At 34.9% G+C, this 11,983-nt stretch overlaps 1 protein-coding gene across 1 annotated transcript in view; it reads right to left on the bottom strand.

Annotated features, from left to right (window-relative positions):
- Window positions 1-797: 797 nt before the first annotated feature.
- LOC110460665 overlaps window positions 798-11,983 on the bottom strand; it is a 29,603-nt gene continuing 18,417 nt past the window's right edge. Inside the window, exons 2-3 of the mRNA XM_021513705.1 lie at window positions 6,369-6,423; window positions 798-1,203 (exon numbers count right to left, since the gene is read on the bottom strand). Coding sequence (XP_021369380.1) covers window positions 1,050-1,203; window positions 6,369-6,423 — 209 coding nt within the window. The 3' untranslated portion in view covers window positions 798-1,049. The remainder of the gene's footprint in view (window positions 1,204-6,368; window positions 6,424-11,983) is intronic.

Here is an 11,983-nt window from a genome sequence, read left to right as displayed (position 1 = left end):
ATGTTTTATGAATAAACACGATGTTTTGGAAATATTTATCAAAAGAAATTTATACTATGTTGCGAATTACAATTTCGAGATAACCTTCTTTTATTTACGAACTTATGTCTTTGATGCTGAAATTGACAACTTTATAAAAATACATTTTCACTGAAATTATGAAATCTGGGTGTCGGAAAGGTGTAAAATTATTCTTCGGAAATGAAAAAAAAAGTAGTTGAGCTAGATAAGAAATTATACGGGGGCAGGCTCCTATGGAGAATTAACATTACTGGAAACAGGCCCTTTGTTACCTGCTTAGTAATCAGCTTTTCAACACTAGCTACAAGAATGAAGTAATATGTACAATAAAATATTTACGGGAATAGGGGAGGGGGTAATGGATTGGTATGCAGTGGAAACCAGGAATGAATAACATATCAATATACACATGATCATCAGATGGTAATATCATATTGCTCTATTGCGATGAGTATGTGGAACACGATTCTGTAAAATATAACAATGGAATAGTAGATGAAAATGTCAGCAGTCCTGTAAGTATCAGTAGTGTCAGTATATAGTTGTCACCATATTGAATAGCGATGACAGTAAATCGGTAATTTAAAACGGCGAGAAAGTGTATGAGGGTACATTTATACAAGATATGCATATACAATTATTGTTTAGTTTTCGAAACCAAACTGCAGCAAATAAATTTTGGTGAAATGTCAGTCTGATTTGTGAGTGATGTGTCCATTTAAAATAAAATCATTCCCGTGATATATACAACGCCTAAAATAAAAACAAAACATCAGTTATATACAATATATTCTTTATTATCGATACAATTTACAAGTGAATGTTTAAATATTAAACACACCCGTCATTCTTCCGAACGAATACAAACAAAAAAGGCATTGACACATATTTTCACCACAATAGTTCTGAAAAGGGCCCTCATCAAGACAAGTCCTCCACGTCTTTCAGATTACTAGGTTGTCAAGACGACTTTAGGGTCGCGTATTGTCATGACTACTGCGAAGGTTGTTGCCTGTGGTCCAATGGCATTACCCCCATAGTTTTGTGGTGCATTTGCAGTTTTGCATCCAGAGGTTACATTTACAGGCCAGACCACCACAGCAGCTGGTTCGAGCCTCTGATGACCAGGGCACACACTTTCTCCGCCAGGACTGGCATTTTCGTCTGGGCCTTATATTTCGTCTGCAAATTGAAAAAAAAAGTTATGCTTGAAGACAAAATAGCATAAACATATTTAAGTGGGTTTTTTTCTGTATCAAACAAATGCAGCTTTGGATGAATCTATTTTTATTCAACGTGAATTCACCGGCAATCTTAAGCACTCAGTAGGGTTTTGTTCATAATGTGTTGTACTGTAAAGCTTGTTCCGTAGTGACTACAATACTTACATTGGACAGTACAACCTGCTGCATGAAAAAATCGTAAAACAGTATCTTACATTTGTGTTTGACAAGAATATGTTGATTGTGAGATCGACCAAAACATTGTTCTTGAATATAGCGTCTTTTTTCAATAGCAAACACCAAATACAAATGTAATACATGTTGAATACAGAGTTTGACGAACGAGTCATATTTCATGATGAACGTGAAATAAATATTCAACAGACTTGCTTTACTATGAATGTGAACGAGTGTCACAAGGATGACTTTTCCCAATGGCCGTATGTTGCAGCAAATATTAACATACATGTAGCTTAGCTATCTGAATCTACATTTTTAAATAGGTGCATTCTTATGTTTAATTAAAAGTGTCTATTTTATATAATAAGGTAGTTGACTGCTGGTAGACTCTTAGCCCTGAATTTGGCCGTAATCTTGAAGATGGTACTATTCATGATATATTGCTTAATCAATGTTGTAAAAGTCGTATATTTGTAACGTAACTTAGGACTTTATGGACACATTTTTCCTTTGCTACATTTTTACGTATTTTTTGAACTCCTTTTATATGATTAATGCTACCATTCATGGGTCCTAAATGGACAAAACAACGACATGGTGCGTCAACACACTAAATCTATGAATAGGTTCTTCCTCACGACTCATTTCTGTGACTATTTTGAATAAAAAAATACTCCGATCTCTGATGCATGTTTCGTTAGTCAAGTTGTACATTCTTGTGAGGTGTTTCCTTCTTTGGATTGCCAGTTAAGACAAAATTTCTTTTTAAAAAATCCATGTGTGGACTTAACCTTCTTTTTTCCCCAATTTAGGACCCGAACTCTTTGGATTTTCCGGTTATGAGCTAACTTTTTAAATAAATTCGGATATCTGCATTTTCCTATTTCCGGATTAAACTTAGTTTCAAGCATTTTCCTCCAGAATACCGTCTCCACGATGTTACAATCACAATAGCAGGCTGAAATGCTATCTAGCCATAGAACTATGGTATTTAAGCTGCCGAGATGTCGTAGATTTGAATTAACTGTCGCTCTTATGAGATAAATCGGCCTTATTTAAAAATGATACGATTATATCGCCTCTGGTTATATAATTTGCTCTCGTTTGTGAACAACTGCACTGTCTATAACTGCAAAATTCATGTATTCAAAGCCTTGCAATGTTAGCTATTAGGAAGACACAGTGGTTGCAACTAGCAAGGGAACATAGTTATTTAATCCATTGCTGGTCTACCATTAAGTTTACAATAGCATTAGATGAAAAACAGCTATTCAAATTATTAATAGTTTAACCGTCAGGAAAGAATATTTATTTCAAGTATTTCTATTTGAGACATCATATGGACCTAACTGTTAATAACACTGCAAGTTAGTGTTGAGGAGGACTCGATCGTTTCAATCACAGTTATATTATCGCGTGTTTAACCATTAAGAGGACCCCAGGACCCCGCTGTTTAAAGCATTGGTTGCCATTATGATGACCATGCTATTTAAAGCATTCAAAGAATGTTCAAAGAAGTTCAAATGATACGCAATAACTTTCATATCTATTCTGAACAAAGTTTATTGTCAATAAAACATTGACTTTGAAAACAATGCCAGAATGATCCCATTGGAACACATGTAAGATTTTGAACAGTCGTCGACTCTGTATTTATCTACTTGTAACGGATTTCTTTTTCTTTTTCTTTTATAGTTTCGTGGAATATATACAGAAACACAGCTTCTAAATATTCACGGTTCTTATTTTAAATATTGATATCTCAGGATAATATTTTACACATATCATACAACTGTCACGTGATCAATTTTAGAGACCTCATTTGAAAAAAGTCTTCAATTTCTTTTATTGGTTATCCCAGGTAAGGACAAAATATAAATAACTGAAATCGAATTTCCTCACAGCCTATATGCTGTATATTTATATAGGCTTTTTGTTTGTGTTCCTAGATATATATCTAATACAGCGAAAAGGGAAGGTGTCTATAACATCCTATAACATTAGGTTTCACGTTAAGCTGTCTTGCAATTTAGTAATATTTCTATACACTTATGGCACAGTCTTGGCTAAGCCTTCTGTGTGACAGAATTGATATTTGTATAAAATCTTACAGCAATTATTGGTTTATAAATTTGTATTTTGCAAAATAATAAACAAATCTATTATCTAGAATTTAAAAATAAATTGACCAATGTGTACATCCTTGTTAAGTGATATATCGGCTGAAGAAACGAGATTACTTTCGATCGCTTCAAACGTTTAATTTTAGTTATTCTGCCACTCGACTACTTTGTGAATGTTGCGATATATTTTCTTTTGTATTAATAGGACGATAACTTTTCATAAATATGTAAAATACATTATAGAATAATGCTATCTCATACCTTTTTTAATATTTGCGTCGCAGCTAACTTGATAATTTCACAGTCGCGCAAAGGAATACGATTGATTGTGAGACAGACATGAAAGTGCTATTGTCATTCCGTATCCTGTCTTGCCAAACGTTTCCAATTTCGAATGTAAGTCCATTCTAAATATCAAACAAACCCACGTAAAAAAGTCACTCAAATGTAAAACTATACACGTGAGTTGTTGTCCTTTATCGGTTATCTGTTAACGAAAATTTCAGGAAGTGTAACGGTTCCTTGTATTTTGCTGATACAAAATTGAAAAGTAAATTGCATCGATTTCGTTGTATATGGTTTGTAGGGTTTTTAAGATTGAGTCCAGGAAGTTTATGATATAAAAGAATTGCCAATGTTTCCAATTTACTTCCAAATGAAGTAAATTGTCTGCCTCGCTGCCATTCAAAGTGTATACTTTTGTTATTGGTGAAATACATTCTGTTGGCGGTAAGACCATGAATCTATCCCAATCTGTATTGCACGATAAACAAATGTTATATTTACGGCGGCCTGTATAGCGCCTACGACAAAGGTTTTTGGTCGATAACTTAAGATAGTGTTTTGTGTTATTAAAAGAGACAGTAGAATTATACATATTGATACCCAATAACCATTTTGTAACCATTTTGAATCAAATCTGTTCGAGTGCATATTGTTTGGACCAGAAAGAGTACATTTTTGAAAGCATCGTTTTGGTATATTACATAATTCATAAACATTGAGTATATTTTTGTCTGAACAAAATTAGCAATATATATCTATTGACTAGTGATTAATAGAATCTTCCCCTACCTTGAGGGTGTGACAGACAAATCTCAAATCCGATGGGTGATGTTTTTTGGTGGTTTAACCCGAAGCTCTGCCGAGGGTTAGACAACCCAAAAAATCACCCAGTGGGTTAAAGATTTCTCTGTTAAACACTTAAGGTAGGTGATTATTATTTTTCTCCCATTCTATTATTTCAGTCACAACTCCACCGACAGCATTATAAACAAAAACACATGTGGGGTATGAATATCGTCATTCACTGTTGATGACGTTACAATTATCGGTGACGCATTTTAATGACGTCGCAATTAAACACGTGCTTATCGAAACGAGCCTATCTTTCCCTAGGGGTGACTAATAGAATCCATCCCTGATGTTAGGTATGTATAATGTTATTCAAATATTGAGCAGGAGACCTGAGGCTTTGCCGAGGGTATTTTGCTCAATATGTTATCCCGAGGGTTTGAATAACCTTATCCTTACCTCACATCAGGGATGGATTCTATTTCTTGTTTATTACCTAAAACCCGAAACAAACAGCTGCTTTTCTAGTAAAGTTGTAAACTGTCCGCACATTTCTCATTTGCATGGGGGGCCCGGATGGCAATTGCTTGTGACGTCAATGACACTGACTGACCCCAAAACGTCATAAAATGACGTCACGAACAATAGCTTGACCCCGAAAGGTCACTATAATTCCCCCGTCAGTCTGTGCGTGTAATCGATCTAGACCCGTGGGTCGGATATAATTTTTCAGCACCGCCGGGATGAAATATTGAGCAGGAGACCCGAGGCTTTGCTTAATTAATATTAATTATTTGATTTTTACGACCATTGGGACACAGAGAAAGTCATTTCGCAATAAGATGTGAATCCTAAATTCATTTCCTGTTACTACAATTATATAATGTAAGTAAAATGTCTGTGTCAGTAGATATATGTTAAACTGTGAAGATAGGCAAAGCAAAATCCATTTGTCTGAATTTTACTCTTTGTGTTGGATTGTCTTGTTTTGACATAGTAATTGTTGTGTTTCTTAACATGTTTATTATTTACTTTTTGTAATTCTGCAAATAAATACTAGGCAATGATTTTTTTTTTAAATCGAGATTCCAGTCCGGACATGTAAAAATGAACGTAAAACAAACGAACTAGGCTTGTCCGATTGCAGACAAAAACGACGTAATATGTACCGTTACACAGGTTTATAGTGCTGTTTCCTTTCGCTGTAATTATGCATATGATTCGGAACACTTCTGGCATTGTTCACTTTTTTACCGTTTTAACTTATACATGTATCACCAGTGATATTCCTAAACAGACGAAGTGGCCATATGGCGTAGTGAAAAGTGTGTCTGGCGTCCTGTATCGACATACTTAATGTCTAAGTAGGCGGTGGTTCACGTGTTACTTGTTGTCATGAGTACAGGTACCACTTACATTTCTGAGTTGGCCGGGTTTTAAAAGGCAATGACTATTTTCGAAATTTACATTGAATTTTGACTTTGTTTCAGATTGATAGTTTTTTTTATTAGATTTTAAGTTAATTTTATCGATGTTATATTATGGCTATACGTTGGTACATTTGATAGCGTAACGGTTAATATTGCGACAATATTGAATATATCTTGTTTTGATTTGTGATAACAACGGTTTAAGTGTAAGTATACTGTAGGAAGTTTGAAGACCAACTTTCAAGTTTTCTTAGCCAACTCTTAATAAATAGTGTGACTGGTGATTTTATAACAAGGAACGAATGAGAATCGCTTACCGTTCTACTTTTTGAAGGGTGGCTAGGGCTGAATCTGAGTATCCGAGATCGTCACCTGGAAAGGTAAAATGACTCAGAATTACCAATTGTGCAGCAGCAACACTGACACATCAACACTCCATTATTTTTATATTTAACAACACAATAGGGAATACATATGTACCTAGAAGTCTCTTAATCAAATATCATGTTTTGTACTTTGATACAGCTTCAGTCATCAAAACGTGAATACAGATATCTTATTATTATAAATGCAGTGGATATGTAACGTATATAGTTTAACGTACAACGTATAATATGAACAGAAATAATGCATGTAATTGTTCCGTTTGTGTTGTTTGGGAGAAACATAGGCATATCATATATAGGTAAGGGTATATGAACATTCAACAATAGGCTATAGAATTCTGATCAAACAGAAGCTTTCTGATTACAACTTCATGGGAAGAATAGTAGTTTTCTGATGACGAATTCTACAAACGAATGATGAATTTTGGTCAGAGGCGAAGTTTCCGATAACAAATGCTACAATCGAATGAAGAATTTTGGACAAAACAGAAGTTTTCTGATGACAAATTCTATTCCCGAATATATAGAATTTTTGTGAGATCAGCATTTTCTGGTGACAAATTCTACACTCGAATAGAGAATTTTTGACCAGAACAGAAGTTTTCTGATAACAAATTCTACACACGAATATAAAATGTTGGGCATAGCATTTCCATATCCGTCACACCAACATAATGCTTGACTCTTTCTCTCTCGCCTAATTTGTAAGAGATATGCGAATCGAACACTTAAAAAGCATGTTTCATATATAGCGAAAAAATTATCCGAGACTGCATTCGGAAAGAGCAGGAAAGAGTTTGGTATTTCAATGGCACACAATGTATTCGAAAATTAAATCAGTATGCAGTATTCAAATAAATTCTTTATTTTATAAGTAATGAATATTCATTCCGTTCCTAATTGTTTTGTTTGTGTGTGCATAAAATCATTAACTTCTGTTACATGTACAACATAGTACACGAGTTAATTATATATTTATATATACAAATTACTTTTTATTTAGAATGGTATTGTCATGATTTTGTAACAAAAATCCTGTGAAACGGATGCAAGATTTAACATTTAGCCTTGACCAAAGGCCTTGTAAACCCATTGCTATGCAAGCTCGTCTTTCATTTGTTGGATTTTGTACAACACTCTGATGCTATATATTGTGGAACACACGCATCACAAACTCTAGCCCTACAGTTTTGCTTTAATCTTAGTCACAAGATAAAGACCATTTGGCCAAACCCAGATTTCCTGTTATTAATAGAAAACTGATTTATGTCAATAAAGTTATTTCCGTCGAATATCAAAGGAATTATTTCCTCATTTAGCTCAAAGAAAAGAACCTGGAGCCGGCTCAATATCCAGACTGATCACTTACAAAACCCAAAGCGGCAAAACTCGGGTCTCCTTTTCCTGCTATTCCGATAGCGTTATTTTATCCATAAACTATACACATTAAAAACTATATCCTATTTCGGAATATGATCTTAGGATTTTCAATGTCAGCATACTACGGTTTTGACTCATCCTTCTTAATGCTGAATTAAACATCCATTTGTTTGTTTACTTGAAGAGTAATGATATCTGACAACCTTTCTTGTGTAGAATAATCGTGCTTATTGTCATAGCAGCAAGAATTTACATCAAATATCACTTATTACAACGAGACCGATTTATCTTATCACAACTTATATTCAAGGGATATCAAACGTCATCTTCCCCAACGTCTTTAATAAATTGGTTATTGTAAAAATGTCTGCAAATCTTTTTCTTTAAATATATGTATGAATAAAACACAGCAGCTGCCCAGAATAGATAAAAGGTACCACATCACAAATAGACAAGGACAAACCAAGTTCATTTTAAAAAAGAAGGAATTTTCTGAATTTGTGATAAATTTTATGTATATAAATAGTCTAATTAATGGTGATCAGGTCAAACAATTCTCTATACAAGGATTTTGTATCTATCTTCATAATCGTAGTTTTATTTAGTGGGTCATTAAAAAGGATCAATCTAACCATACATTGGTATAAATCACTATGATGAATGCGGAGTCTGATTCCCGAGAAGAGGAAAATGCTGAACTGCGCATAAATAGATTAAATACCCTGAGCTTCGTTACTACCCCTCGTGGCAAGCAGGTGTTAACATTAGGGACATATGATGCATCCCGCCATCTTTCATTAATACACTGAACACTATAACGAATCAATTTGAGTTATTTGAAACGTTTAACGAATAACTTAAAACAAATAGAGAATACGAAAGGGATGTGTAGATCGTAATCATCCACCTGCTCTTACTTTTAGAAGTAACATGCTTCACTTGGAATACAAGCTACATTACCACTCCTGTGGGAATGTTCGGTCAAACATCACGCCTTCAGAGATGATATCAATCGACTCAAATCCGGATCAAAGTTCATTACCTGCACCTGAAATTAATTGACTGCACGGAAGTTCCGGTTTAAATCAGATAAAACCTATTAATGCGACACGTAATTTCTGTTTTAAGAGCGATGTACATAGAACCAGGCAGCCTACAAAGTCGTAGTGAATAGATTCATTGACTGACTCGGGCGATCATTTTGTCATTAACGTGGCCGAGATAAAACATGCCTTCCTTACATTAGGATTAATGTCAATTATACAGGGGCGTCACCGTCAGAGGGTGGCCATGGTTGTTGATCATTGCTGAACCTGACTTAATTTGTCGGAGGAAAACAAAAGAGTTAGTTACAACTGAATCAGTCATCAGAAAATTCGGTTGTTGGGTGTCGAATAATTCATTCCTCTCGAGGAATGAGAAACCAGAGTACATAAACATTACATGATGTGTCCTATATGTTAGACAGAAGAACGAAATGCCCTTTTGTTAATTTCATTTGTTTGTGACCCATCTCAAACTTCAGTGTTAAGTCCAACTGTAATCAAATACATTTCTTATAGATCTGAAAAGTGATACTTCAGAAAACATCATAAACAAGAACGCAGCATACCCGTCAGCTTCATTTATATCACTCTCTATATGAACTCTCAGATTGGGAAAACAAATCATAAACCAAAATATTATTTATCCATTCAGTGTTTCGTAATGCCGACTCAGATTACTTTTTTATATTCAACAACAATATTTTTAGTCGAGATACAACGTTGCAGCTACTTACTGGATATCCCATATCGATAATCTACTTCTGGTATCTACAAATCTGCACTACATTTGTATATATATATATACCTAGTTCCTGGAGACATGCTCAACGTTGAATCTTCTCTGGTTCATATAGGGATTGGACGTCTTTTTTAAAATGTTCATACCAGTATGAAAATTAAAATAAACGCCGTTCAATCCATATATTTACATTTTCACCAAAGAGAAATTATTGAATTTTACTCATTTGTTCTTAAATAATTCGTTCCATGTTATCCGAAGCGAAGCGACAAGACCCTCACTAAACAAGGTTAATCTACGACGTCATAAGTAGCCCACGTGTTACGTCACGAGAGGTTTTGCTTTCATAGTCAAATGAAATGCATTTCTGCTGGTAATGTTCATAAATTAACATTTGCGCTGCAACCCACTATGAGAAAGTTGACCATGGTGACTTTCCTTGCGACCATCCATCCCCAAATTTTGCACGGTTGCCATTATGAAAATGGATCTTTTCTGCAAAGTGACGTAGACGCTCTGGCGTCGTGTATATTAGCTAGACAGCTTTTAAGCCCGTCTCAAATTTCATATTTCATTATACAAATGTCAGTTGGTGAAAGTAACCAGAGCTGTTGACACGTGTTGATCACGGATGTAAAGTGGTTCTACCGGATTATGAAGAATCAATCGATTAACAACAGTGTATAATCTACTCCCTTGAAAACATATTACACTATTTAATGAGAGCATCGCCCGAGAAATAGAACAATGCAGGACTGATACAGGGTACAAGTACAAGTGGACACCTAGGCCGATCCCGGAAGGAGTATTATGCAGCACCTCAGGTTCTGTCTTGATATCGTTAAGCAGACAAAACAAGTGGTCACTGTATTCAGATATCCTATAGTTAACACATGAGACATGGACAGGACATTTAAATCAATCGACACCTTCATGGTTGATGCATGCCAAGACAGGATCAGACATTATCATAAATAAAAACATAGTCAATAACGCAAGTAATGAAATGCCATTACGTGCCTCAACAATGGAAACTAGATAATACAATGTACAATGCATCTAGCGCAAACGTTTTTGATTTAGTTTAGTCATACAAGATAAGAAACCAGAAATCATGGAGTTATCACTACGCTAGCATGTCAGTTTCAATTTTCTCTTTTTATTCTACTTTTATTTATTTATTGAAAAAAAGTCTTGAAATAAAAAGGAGTTTGCACCAAAGTATTGATGACAGATGAGAGCTAAATGTAACACTCTGGCTGAACACGGTGTAGTATTATGTGCTTCCTCGAGTTTATATGAGTATCAAGTGAATTTGGTAGTGAATAAGACAGTCATGTAGTAAGAGTCCAGTGACCATGAGTATCACGTGATCATGTTAATGTGAAAATCTATGTCACGTGTGGTTAGCATCCAGTGCCATGAGTGTCACGTAGTTAAGATACAATGGAAATCGGTGTCACGTGGTAAAGGTACAGTTAATACTGGTAAGTGTGATTATACCTAATTTTAATACATGTTTTACCGTTAACATCTCCAGGTTCCTATTCGATTTAATCGTTTTGTGAACGTGGCACTTGCTATAACACTCGTTTATTACCAGCGGTTGAGATCTGTCTTGGGGAATTGCGTTTAGACTTGTTGCCTGTCGTAGTTGCCTGACGTCATTATCATATGGCGCTAAAGATTAGGCCGCTAATTTCCATATTCTATTAATTTATTAACATTTTCTATTTAGTGCTTTAATGTATTTACAGAGTACGGGAGTAGTCTTTGACATTTTAATCTGGTTTATTACATTTCAAAGAATACGCATCTTTTAAACTCTATTGGTGATAAGTTACATGTACATATACATAAATATTTACAGTGTGAAATAAGCGATAAAATCCAGATCCTACCCTGTATCAATCCCCGATTCATATCAGGTTGATATAGAGGTTTCAGGTCGATAAGGCGTAGGGTATGGTCATATCCCCTCTTATTATTACATACTTGTCTGGTATTTGATAGGAGTTGTTTTGCATCTGCGATACTGCTAGTAGTTTATACGATACATTAGACTGATCCGTTTATATTTGCCCTGCACGCTCAATACACGTCTGGCATGCGTCATATCCGTTTTACTGCCGGTTCAATACATTTCAAAACAACTGCAAAGCCATAGCCTATCCCCGTACCAGCACGAGACTAAATTATTTCTAAGAATGTAATAAATTTCAATTTTGTAAAATGTTCTTTGGCGATGTTTATGATTATGTTCGCGCGCGCGCAAAAAAAGAAGATATTTGCTGTTGATAAATACTGATTATGAAAGTATTTGCTGAAAGCTTTAACAGTGTTTAACATTTAAGTGGATATTTGAATAGCGTAAAACGTGC

Source organism: Mizuhopecten yessoensis, unplaced genomic scaffold (assembly GCF_002113885.1).
Source record: "Mizuhopecten yessoensis strain PY_sf001 unplaced genomic scaffold, ASM211388v2 scaffold10447, whole genome shotgun sequence".
NCBI lineage: Eukaryota > Metazoa > Mollusca > Bivalvia > Pectinida > Pectinidae > Mizuhopecten > Mizuhopecten yessoensis.
The sequence above is the reverse complement of the archived record's forward strand: the minus strand, read 5'-3'. Positions and strand labels throughout refer to the sequence as shown.